The 11,411-nt window shown below is 40.7% G+C and overlaps 2 protein-coding genes across 2 annotated transcripts; one reads left to right on the top strand and one right to left on the bottom strand.

Annotated features, from left to right (window-relative positions):
- Positions 1-97: 97 nt before the first annotated feature.
- Positions 98-4,509, bottom strand: LOC133141900 (ATP synthase subunit alpha, mitochondrial). Its single transcript, XM_061262718.1, has 11 exons — positions 4,356-4,509; positions 3,241-3,316; positions 2,818-2,987; positions 2,433-2,606; positions 2,080-2,246; positions 1,666-1,966; positions 1,330-1,554; positions 1,130-1,237; positions 900-1,044; positions 662-812; positions 98-321 (listed from the first exon to the last, which is right to left on the bottom strand). Exons 1-11 carry the CDS (start codon positions 4,413-4,415, stop codon positions 240-242), a joined length of 1,659 nt encoding a protein of 552 aa, XP_061118702.1. The 5' UTR covers positions 4,416-4,509; the 3' UTR covers positions 98-239.
- Positions 4,510-5,424: 915 nt separating this feature from the next.
- haus1 (HAUS augmin-like complex, subunit 1) lies at positions 5,425-11,100 on the top strand. Its single transcript, XM_061262442.1, has 9 exons — positions 5,425-5,577; positions 5,847-6,021; positions 6,866-7,001; positions 7,457-7,591; positions 8,100-8,223; positions 9,296-9,361; positions 9,472-9,543; positions 10,821-10,868; positions 10,964-11,100. The coding sequence occupies exons 1-9, from the start codon at positions 5,557-5,559 to the stop codon at positions 11,045-11,047; spliced, it is 861 nt and encodes a 286-aa protein (XP_061118426.1). The 5' UTR covers positions 5,425-5,556; the 3' UTR covers positions 11,048-11,100.
- The last annotated feature ends 311 nt before the right edge of the window (positions 11,101-11,411 follow it).

An 11,411-nucleotide genomic window follows, 5' to 3' on the forward strand; every position in this document is an offset into this window, starting at 1 on the left:
TATTCTAGTAGCCCATTTTGGGCCATCAATTTCAAGAACTTAACACCTTGCACGAATCAGTAAGACATGTTTGATGATTTTAAGAATAAAAAAAACATTGGAGTTGGAACACTTTATTCTCATTTGGAGATATCTGTACATTAAAGATGAAGTGCTGCTTTAATTTTAAAGTTCATATAAAGTTAAACTGGAGCACTGTGGAAACATTGACAAAACAGTCGACCAAAACTTAACACAGTTTATGCTTCAAAGCTAGACAGGAAATTCAAGACGATCTCCTTCAGCTTGGCATCTGCAGCCTCTGAGATCATGCCGTCAGCCCTGCATTATAGGGAATTTGTTTGAGAATGGTTTATACATGCCCATGCATTACTAAATTGTGGATGTTAAAGAAAATCAAGAAGCAGCAACATGTTGCATGTGCCAGAATTACTCAACATCTACAAGCACAATAATCACTACTAGGTCAAAACATTGGCGATCTGACACTTTAATATCAACAGGGAGCATTAACAGCAGTGTACAGGTATTACTTTGCGTCACTACTCGATGTACACCACCCAACAGCCGGTACAATACAATACAACTGGTTCTTTAGGAAAAGAGCATTAAAAACACATGCCAAAGGCACAGTGAAGACGACACACATGGTGGAACTTACCTGATTGTGGCCAGCAGGTCCTGTTGCTGGCTGAGGACATGCTGCAGGAAAGCCTTCTCAAACTTTGTGATCTTGCTGGGTTCCAATTTGTCCAGATGGCCTCGAACACCAGCGTAGATGACCGTCACCTGTTCCTCAATGGCCATGGGACCTGATGGAAAAACAGAAGAGGAAACCAATTAGAGCGTTCGCAGGACTGCCAACAAGACTGGCCAGGACGCAGCGAGGAGACACTCACAGTACTGTCCCTGCTTCAGCAGCTCCGTCAGACGCACGCCACGGTTCAGCAGCTGCTGGGTGGCAGCGTCCAAGTCAGACCCAAACTGGGCGAAGGCAGCGACCTCACGGTACTGAGCCAGCTCCAGCTTCATGGTACCAGCCACCTGGGGGGGGGGGGGAAGGGGGGCTCCAGTCAATACTACCTTTGAGAACAAAAGCTACACACATCAAGTAGAGGCAAATACCAACCTGCTTCATGGCCCTGGTCTGGGCAGCGGATCCTACACGTGACACAGACAGGCCCACGTTGATGGCGGGGCGGATACCCTTGTAAAACAGCTCAGTTTCCAAGAAGATCTGTGGAGATAGGTTACGAGTTGAGTGTCACTCGAAATGAGCTTGAAAGCTTTCCATTTTGCCGGAGTTGGTGCATTCTGGTACACGCGCACCTGGCCGTCAGTGATGGAGATGACGTTGGTTGGAATGTAGGCAGACACATCGCCAGCCTGGGTCTCGATGACAGGCAGGGCAGTCAGGGAGCCTCCGCCAAAGTTGTCATTCATCTTGGCCGCTCTCTCCAGCAGACGGGAGTGGAGGTAGAACACATCACCAGGGTAGGCCTCGCGACCGGGGGGACGGCGAAGCAGCAGGGACATCTGACGGTAGGCGACGGCCTAGAGGAACGTGAGGAAGAGTCAGAAACCACTCTCCCTCAAATTGGTGTGCAAGAAGCCACCTAAACCAACCAAGTGGACAAAAGCAAGCAGCCTGGAATCTCAACTGACCTGCTTGGACAAGTCATCGTAGATGATGAGGGCGTGCTTGCCGTTGTCCCTGAAGTACTCTCCCATGGAGCAGCCGGAGTAGGGGGCCAGGTACTGCAGGGGAGCGGCGTCGGAGGCCGTGGCAGACACCACGATGGTGTACTTCATGGCGTCCGCATCGGTGAGCCTCTTGACCAGCTGGGCCACGGTGGACCTCTTCTGCCCGATGGCAACATAGATGCAGTACAGCTTCTTCTTCTCATCCGTTCCCTCATTGAACCTCTTCTGGTTGATGATTGTGTCAATGGCAATGGCGGTTTTGCTGCAATGATTTGTTACATTAACCTCCACTGTAAAACGCATCAACGGGATAAGTTGACAACTTAAATTAAATCTAGTTTGTGTTCAAATGCAGTTAAACTGTGTAGGCCTTACCCAGTCTGCCTGTCACCAATGATCAGCTCACGCTGGCCACGCCCAATGGGCACCAGACTGTCCACAGCCTTGATACCAGTCTGCATGGGCTCACGCACAGAGATCCTGGGAATAATACCAGGGGCCTTTAGGCCCACCCTCCTACGGGTACTGGACCCCAGGGGACCCTAAAAGAACACAAGGAAGAGATGCAATTTTGAAACTGAATTAGCTCACCACCTACACAGACTTTGCAACAATCGAATTTATGTGCACTTGACATTGATGTTAAACCAAAATATCCATCCATTAGTCCTTTTAATGACAAATTCCATGGAACACCCATCTCAAAGCGCCTGGGAATAGGTGCTTACTTTCCCATCAATGGCATTTCCCAAAGCATCCACAACGCGGCCCAACAGCTCTTCACCGACAGGAACATCTACGATGGCGCCCGTTCTCTTCACAATGTCACCCTCCTTGATCAGCTTGTCATTACCGAACACCACAACACCAACGTTGTCAGGCTCCAAGTTCAGAGACATACCCTGTGAGGAGGAAGAGTGAATCATTGTGAAATTATACCTAGGCACAGGCAATATTAATAAATGGCACATTGGACTGCTGAGAACATAAGCCAGTGCATGAAATTACACTTCAGCTCATCCACATTCATTTAAAGGAAAAGCAGCATATTCAGAAAAGGGATTTCATACTAGTCTAAAGTTAACTCCAACTGCAGACCCATCTCTAGTTTACCTTCAGGCCAGAGGAAAACTCCACCATCTCCTCAGCCTGCACGTTCCTCAGCCCGTACACTCTAGCAATACCATCACCGATTGACAGCACCCGGCCGGTCTCTTCCAGGTCAGCTGTAGTGTCAGCCCCCATAATCTTCTCCTCCAGGATAGACGACACCTCTGCAGTGCCTAAATCAAAAATACCCAGGTCACAGCCACAGGAAACGGTATCCAAACTACATCAAATTCTCATAAAATATTTATATTCCCACCTCCAAATGAGCAGCTAAGAACAAATATAGGTTTTGGGCAGACGTCAACAGGTGCTCAAAAGGTTTTGTTTTTATTAATTATCTTTTTTTTTTTTTGTGCACATGTATGCACTCGGCAGACTTGGTGGCCCTAAGACATAAGAATTACATCTGCCAAATTTTAAACAAACCTGTTTTCTGCAGCCATGGTCTGTTGATGTGGAGGTTCCGGGCACCTACACAGGCAGCAGCAACATTTTTGGATACCTGCAACAAAATGAGCACATTGTCTGACGTTTCACTGCAGCAACTATACCATTAATAACATTTGAAGCCCCTTCGCTATGTGAAACATAGCACCCCAGACCAAAAGCAAAATGTAACCTTTGACTCAGCTGCTGCAGAGCAAAACTCGTATACGTCTTCCTTTGTGGCATAGCGAATGTAATGCATAAATATCCCTGACCTTCTTGTTTCTAACGACGCAAAACAAGTGACCTTCAGACAATGACCACCTTCAAAGGCTTAGTTATCAGACTTACTAATGTACGAACCAGCAATTTAACAACCTGTGGTACAACCTGTCAGTAACGAAAATTAGTTGTGACGGAATTTAACAGGAGCTGCGATGTCGTCTTCATTCACAAGTAGACATTTATTAAACATTTCTGTAGCCAACTTAGCCAACTTGCACGAATGAACCCGCACCAGGAAAGCGAACAAATCGTCGCAGACATGTGGAAGTCTTCGACAGGCACTTAGGTAACGTTAGCTAACGTACAATCTGTTTATGCGAGGTTACAGAAAATCACGTCAACGGACAAACGTCATCCGCGAAACAATTCCATGCAATAAAACATCCACATGAGCGTCTTAAAAATATAAGTAACTTAAAGCACAGAAGACTCGTAACATTAATAGAGCTAATTTAGGTATGTTTTGCTGCTCAAGTGAAGGAAGGCAAACAAAACCTGACCTTCATACTTAAAATGACATTCAGTGCAGAACCAGCGTTTGTAAACGTAAGTTAGCGGAGTCAGTTCAATAGTGAAATTAATTGTCATTCTCTGTGCAATATTACAATGTGCGCCATCACGATCCTCTCATACAAGCGTGCACATATATCATAATGTGCTAGCTAGATAGCCAACATAGCTTCTAGCAATCCGATTGAGGCCCTTCAAGTGCAAGATGGCGGCCTGCATGTTCACGTCCTCGCCATTCACTGACATTCATAAAGTAGGTTCCAGATGTCCAGTTTTCTAAACATTTTTAAAAGTAGATCTAATATATTGAAAATGCTTACAAATCCAGCCCGCCTAGGCAGAGTGCGAGCAAGTGCCGCTGCAACGCGAACGGTCAGCATTTTTGAGGTGAAATACGCAGACTAGCACTCCCCCTCCGGCCGGTTGTATCGCGGAGTGAAGAAGATGGAGGGCACGGCTCTCGTTCGATATAGAAATATTACTTCTGACCCGGAAGAAATTCCATTAATTGATATTTGCGTATTTAACTTAATTTAATTGATTACAACTAAAATACACTTTAGTTGTAGTATTAGCAAATGAGACAAATGCAGAGGTTGAATTTAAAATTATACCACAGTTTTGACGTCTCTCCTGTACTTCACCTTCCGTTTCAAATCGAATTCATAATCCCGACGTTAGCTAGCTAGCGAAACTAGCTTCCATCACCTTTTTGAACAGCGAGGGCTTTGAAAGAAATAAATCCCGCACTTGAAAAAACCATCAGTACAGTAGGGAGGATAACCATAACGAAACTTTGTGGCAGAACTCTGCAAATGCTTTAGCCTACATTTCCTAACTATTATCAAAAGAAAACGTCCATTGAATGAGATGCACAAAAAAGTCTATTCACACTTCGTAGACACAAAAATGATCATTTATAACTTTTCAGGGAGCAGTCGTGGGCTACTCTGCTATTAGAATAGTGCACTGTGAATTATGTAATCGCAATAGTTACAGCTTTGATGCAAGAATTAGTCCTTGCAGATAACCGTTTTGCTAACATTAACAATAATGCTAAATATAGGCCGGTGATGTCAAAATTTGGGGTAATGGGACGTTTTATTTTCACTTTTGTACTAACGTTACTTCCACACGTATTATTGACATTACAATGCAAAACTCTCATTCAAGCTTCTTGAAGCAAGTCATGGATATTTATAGACATAAATATCTCTCAACACAAATGCATGAGTGATGCAGCAGCAATATTTTACAAGAACATAATACACAAACAACTATTTTGCTTATACTTCACTTTTATCCAGGTAGAGGCCAGTAAAAACAAGGGGATCTGTTACAACCAATAAGATAGTGTTTTACAAATAGGGAGTACTCATTGGTGGACCAGTTTTCGTACGACCAATAGATTTGATCAAAACTTAACTATACTTAGGCGGGCAGGAATAAAATGGTGTTAATGTTACTGTTAGCTAACTGAACCAGACATTTAGTAGCTTTTCCATATTTTGTATTACTAACATGTGTGAAAAAATAACGAAGGTACGTCGCATATTGAGCTAACGTCCTTTTTACTTAATTTAGGTAGCCTAAGTGTTTCTAATAGCTACAATTTAAACCGATAACAAGATTATAAAACATCGCTAGCAAACTATAACTAGCTAGCTACCTAAGTTACTGCTGATGTGCTGGAAATATTTGCCAATTTAGCAGACTTGGTGTGTAACATTATGTTTTCTTCCTAGCTATCTAGCTAATCAAGTTGGCTAAGGTTAATTTTGTGCACAGATCGTTCCATTTCACTGTTTCAGGTTAGCCAGTGGCTCGCCACGATCTTCGGAGACCAAACTCCTCCAGAATATGAAGTCAACACTCGAACTGCAGATATATTGTATCAACTGGCAGAGAGCAGCGAGGCCAGATGCAACGAGGTATCTCTGCTTATCGAAGATCAAAAACAGAAAGCCATTGAGTATCAGTCAGATGGTGAGTGATTCTTAACCAGCAAACACACTACCAGTCATGATAGGAATAACATTTGTATACAATGCTTTCCGTTCGTATTTTGTCAGTAGTATAATTTCTGTTCTTTTGGCTATACTCCAGCAAGTTGTATTTGAAATGAAACCATGACTATGGGATTAAAGTGCAGACTGTCACATTTAATTTGAAGGTATTTACATCCATATTGGGTAAGGCGTGTAGGAGGAACAGAGTAAAGGCACATGAGATGCAGTCATCCCTTGTGCCTTCACAGCCATTGGCACCACTCTGGTCCTCATGTTGACGAATGCCAGTAACAGACTCCAAAAGCAATCAAAAGCATTGCATCAAGACACGATCCTGAAAGCTTTCTGACACCTGCACTAAAGACACAATTGAATACACCTGACTAATCAGAAACCACTGAGAGAACTGTCCAATTACTTTTGTTCCCCTAAAATGGGGGGGTCCACCCAATATGGATGTAAATATCCTTAGATTAAAGGTAACAGTCTGCACTTTTAACTCATATTCATTTCAAATCCAATGTGTTAGATCACAGAGCCACAATAACAGAACTTTTACCACTGTCCATATACTTCCAGACTGCACTGTATATATGCCTATGTAATACACTTTGGCATATATCTTCAAATGTGCTATGTAAATACTTTCCTTGTCTATATCTAGTATGCATAAAATGGGTGGTATCTACGTAGCTAGTATTTATATAACCAACTAATGACTGCAAACACCAAATTGAATTTGACGTTTCACAGTTGTGATCGCATGCTTTATATGCTAAACAGTTTTGCTTGGAATGGAATTGGCCTGGTTTTCTTTGAAGGTTGCCATCTCCAAGAAGTTATTTTACAAGGAGTTGGCCTGTCCTCTGCGAGTTTGGTAAAACCAGCCTCGGATCACTTGAATGCCCTTGAAGCCAGTGCCATGGTACTGAAAATTAGAGACACATCATTGGCAAGGTAATACAGGCAAGGCACGTGGTATCATGTATAACCATGCCTTACTGTAGCGTTATGTGTGAGTGGATTACACTTTCTGCATTGAGCACACCAGGGATGTTCTGGACTGGATTATTTAAAAGTAGACAGGGAACCCATAAGTTATGCACTCCGTTAAACAATTCCTCTCTATTCAAGTCAGTTTGCCTATACACGTTGGGTCCTCGGGACTAAGACTATTATAGTATGAGAAACTATTCTATGATGGGCTCTACAAAAACATACAAGCAAAAATAATACATGATCAGTGTAGGATTGCCTTATGTTTTAAAATTAATTTAATTCAATGGGAAGCTATCAATGTATTCTAATTGTATAGTTAACACGTTCTCAGTACTGTACATAGTAAGAATTGGTAATGGTTTATTTCAGTTGCATAGTGTTGAGACTGATTTTGGGAGATGTTATGCATCTAGTTTTGTGCCTGCGATAAATGACCTAACTGATGAGCTCCTGGAAGCTGAGAAAAGGGACAGACTAATGGAGAGGGAGCTCACCGTCCTCAGGAAGAAATTGGGCTCCAGTTTAGTACTACGGAGGACCTTACAAGAGTAAGATGAACTGCCACTTTATCTCAAAATACACACAAGCTCTGATGATTAACAGTATTTGATGGAAATGTTAAAGGCAGCATCTGCAGAATACATCCTTTGTGATTAAATTCAATAATTGTAATCATAAATACTGCAAACTGCCAATTTACAAAAACATATTGGACTATGTATCTTATCATTATAAAAGTGATTGCACCACGTACCTAAATAATACTGTATCATACTTGGATAATTTAATTCTAGATATAACACTAATTAGAAAACATGGTCCCTTGATTTAATAAAAAAAAGAAAATTCCCCATGAATTACTTTTTTACCTAGATAGTCTTAAGGGGATACTTCCAGCAAAAGGTGGGACGAACCAGCCATTATTATTAAAACTTAGATTTTGTTATGATATATTGCATATGATGTTAAGTGTATACTCTTTATGAACAAATTTGCATGTATTGTATGAACAGAGGATGAATGTGGTTCACATAATCAAAACTTTATTTTTAACAGAGACCTCAAAAAAACTTTGAAATGCCAAGAGGTGGAGAATGCTCAGGCTGAAGAAAGACTGCTCAATATGGACTTCATCAAAGCAAAATCCAAGGACCTGTCATTCAGAATAAATATGGCAGAGGTCAGTGAATTATTAAAAACACCAGGATGAATAATTATGCGCTGTGAACTTCTTGAAAAGTGAAACTAAGCTTTTGTCTATTTTGTATAGTTTGTATAACAAAGTATAATTTTGTTTGAAACATTAAGCATACTGATGAATTGGAATTGGTGGTGGATCATTTTGATGTCTGTGTTGCTGAGGTGTTGTGATATGTGGCTTTCTCACACGTGGCTTATTATGGACAGATTAACTGACTTTGTCTACTTACAAATGACTTACAGACAGCCAACACCCTGACATAGTCCTCCCTCCAATATACCAGTGACATGCCGGCATTGCTCTTCATAACCAGAGCGTGTTGGTTTCTGTGTTTTTCTTGCTTAATTGTTACATTATGGAATGTGAGAGTGCGTGAATGACAGTGATGGATGGAGCTAGGGTACCTGCAGTGACCTTAGTTCCTGTCCTGTTTGTCCTTCTGGGGTGTCTGTTTTCTGAAGCATCGTTTGGCCCTGAGGGTGGTAGGGCTCAACTTACTAAACAATTTTATTCCTTTTTTTAATTTTATTAACATCTAATAACAAGATGTTAATTGTTTTTAATTGGACACTTAATTAGATGTCTGCTATGTATTCCACAAATAATATACTGTATAATCCATTGACATCCCAGGTATTTCACTTGGTCAAATCAACTAATGGTTTACTTTCCTGAAATGTGATGTATGACCAATGATATCTTCAGACGTTAGTAGACAACAGGTTAAATCATTGGTGGCCTATTTTGGCTTCATTGGTGGCCTATTTTGGCTTCATAGTTTAGTTGAATTTCATAGTTTGTTTTCACCAACAGAACTATTGGTAAAACTTGACTTTAATGACAGCAGATGGAATTAGCTAACCTGCATTTATCATTGATAATTATAATGACTTAAAGGACATTTTAAAAACATTGTCATAGAAAATGGCTATCAATTCAGTTCTGGACGGGTACATAAATATGCTAATTTGTAACTGGTTTAACTATGAATCTGTTTACAAACTGATGTACGAAACATTCCCCATCCCAAAATATGCTTTGTGTACCTTAGGAGCAGCTAGCCTCCCGGAAAATGGATAACTCCCTAACCCACCAAGCGATACTAGAAGTCTCGGAGGTGAAAAAAGTTATTTTGTACATTCACTACAGAACTATAGATTGCATCACATATGCTTGTACTTAGATTAAATTGCTGTAGGAAATGCATGCTTTTCTCCCTTTTCCCAGAAAATAGCCAAGTTGAAACAAGAGATCTTACCACTAAAAAAGAAATTGGAATCATACAAAGACCTGACCCCGGTAAGTTTCTAAAATATTTTTTTGTCATTATTTAATACTGAAAGTTATGTGGAACATTTATTGTTCAGAAGATTTTGCTGGGTTTAAGGACCAGCCTTTGAGAAATGCATGACATGGCTTAGGATTTACAAGTTGTTTGATTTGTTCTTTGTTTGTTTTGTTTCTTTGTATTTGGCTAGATAATGATGTATATTAATGCAGAACTGTTTACACACACATTCCTAAACTCAATTTAATTTACACTTGATTGGTTAATAGTCAGATTACCCAGTCATATTTACTTGCGCAGTACTGGTATGAAGGAGAAGAACTGGGGACACCCAGTGGTGTTCTTGCACACTGCATCGATTTTACTTGATATCCTTCTCTTAGATTAATTTTCAAATCTTAGTATTTAAAAATAAAAATAAAAATAAATTAAACATGGTTGGTACAAAGTATGAAACTTGAATGATCAGCAAGCATACATTGCTTAAAGGCCCGTCTCTTAAAAGTAAATGCGTGGTTGTTTCTAGATACAATTAATTACATTACATTTTTTACATTTTTGTCATTTGGCAGACGCTTTTAATCCAAAGCGACTTACAAGTGCATAGGTTCTACCACAAGTCAAAGCATCACATCCAGAACTAGGAAAATACACATGGAATGCTGTTCTAAACATATAGTCATCATAAGTGCAAATTATTATTATTATTATTTCATTTAATTTTTTTTATTTTTTTGGGGGGGGGGGGGGGGTCTAGACAAGGATAGGGATATCAGAAAGGAGGGGCGGGGGAAATCAGGAGGGAGGACTATGGTAGAGTTTGAAAAGGTGGGTTTTGAGTCTGCGTCAAAATAGGGGTCCTGACAGTGGTAGGCAAGTCAATCCACCACTGAGGAACCAGAACGGAAAACAGGCGTGAACGTGCAGCTCGACCGCCAGGTGCACGTAGAGAGGGAACCATAAGGCTACCAGAGCTGGCAGACTGGAGTGGTCTAGCTGGGGAGTAGGGAGTGATCAAGGATTGTATGTAAGGTGGGGCAGTCCCCTTAGCAGCCTGAAATGCCAACACTAGGGCCTTGAAACGGATGCGTGCGGCAATAGGAAGCCAGTGGAGGCCAATGAGAAGCCTGTTGCCCAGGCTGTGCATACAGTTGAGTCTAACTAGTCTAATTGAGTTCCCCTTTTAAGAAGACTCAGTATTATCACTGTGAGCTCAGAATGTGATTGATATATAATTGCTCTGAATTTCATAGTTTGTTAAACTTGAAACCCTCTCCCCCCCCATCAGAGTCCATCTCTCGCCCTTGTGAAAATTGAAGAAGCCAAGAGAGAACTGGTAAGTATGTTTATCAACTTTACCATACTGTGAATAGTAAGAAACAAGTCTTGTGGCAAAATTAATGTGCATTAATTTTTGTTTTTATCCCCAAGGTTTCAATTGATGCTGAGCTTGAAATGAAAGTGGACTTTCTGAATACAACTATACCCAAACAGCATGGACGATCTCTAAAATGAATGTATTTTTTGGGGTGGGTGGTGCTGTATAATATAATAAACCTGATCAACAATGGCTGATTCTTAATGCACACATTATGTATGCAATTTTTCCCCTTTTAAGGTGTTTATTGATAAGTTTTTTTATTTTTTTTTGTTTTTTTTTATTTTACTTTTTATCCTTTATCACAAACTATTTGCCTGTGCTGTAATAATATGCTTGTAATGAAATGGGTTTAAGATGGCTGCCTTCAGTATTTTCAGATTAATACCATGATAAATTCAATTGTTTACTTCACAAACATCAGTGTTACTTTTAGCTTCGAAATAGTCATAGCTGATGCACATAAAACAGCTGTCAATATCAATATCACCCTGTGAATCA

Source organism: Conger conger, chromosome 12 (genome assembly GCF_963514075.1).
Source record: "Conger conger chromosome 12, fConCon1.1, whole genome shotgun sequence".
Lineage (NCBI taxonomy): Eukaryota > Metazoa > Chordata > Actinopteri > Anguilliformes > Congridae > Conger > Conger conger.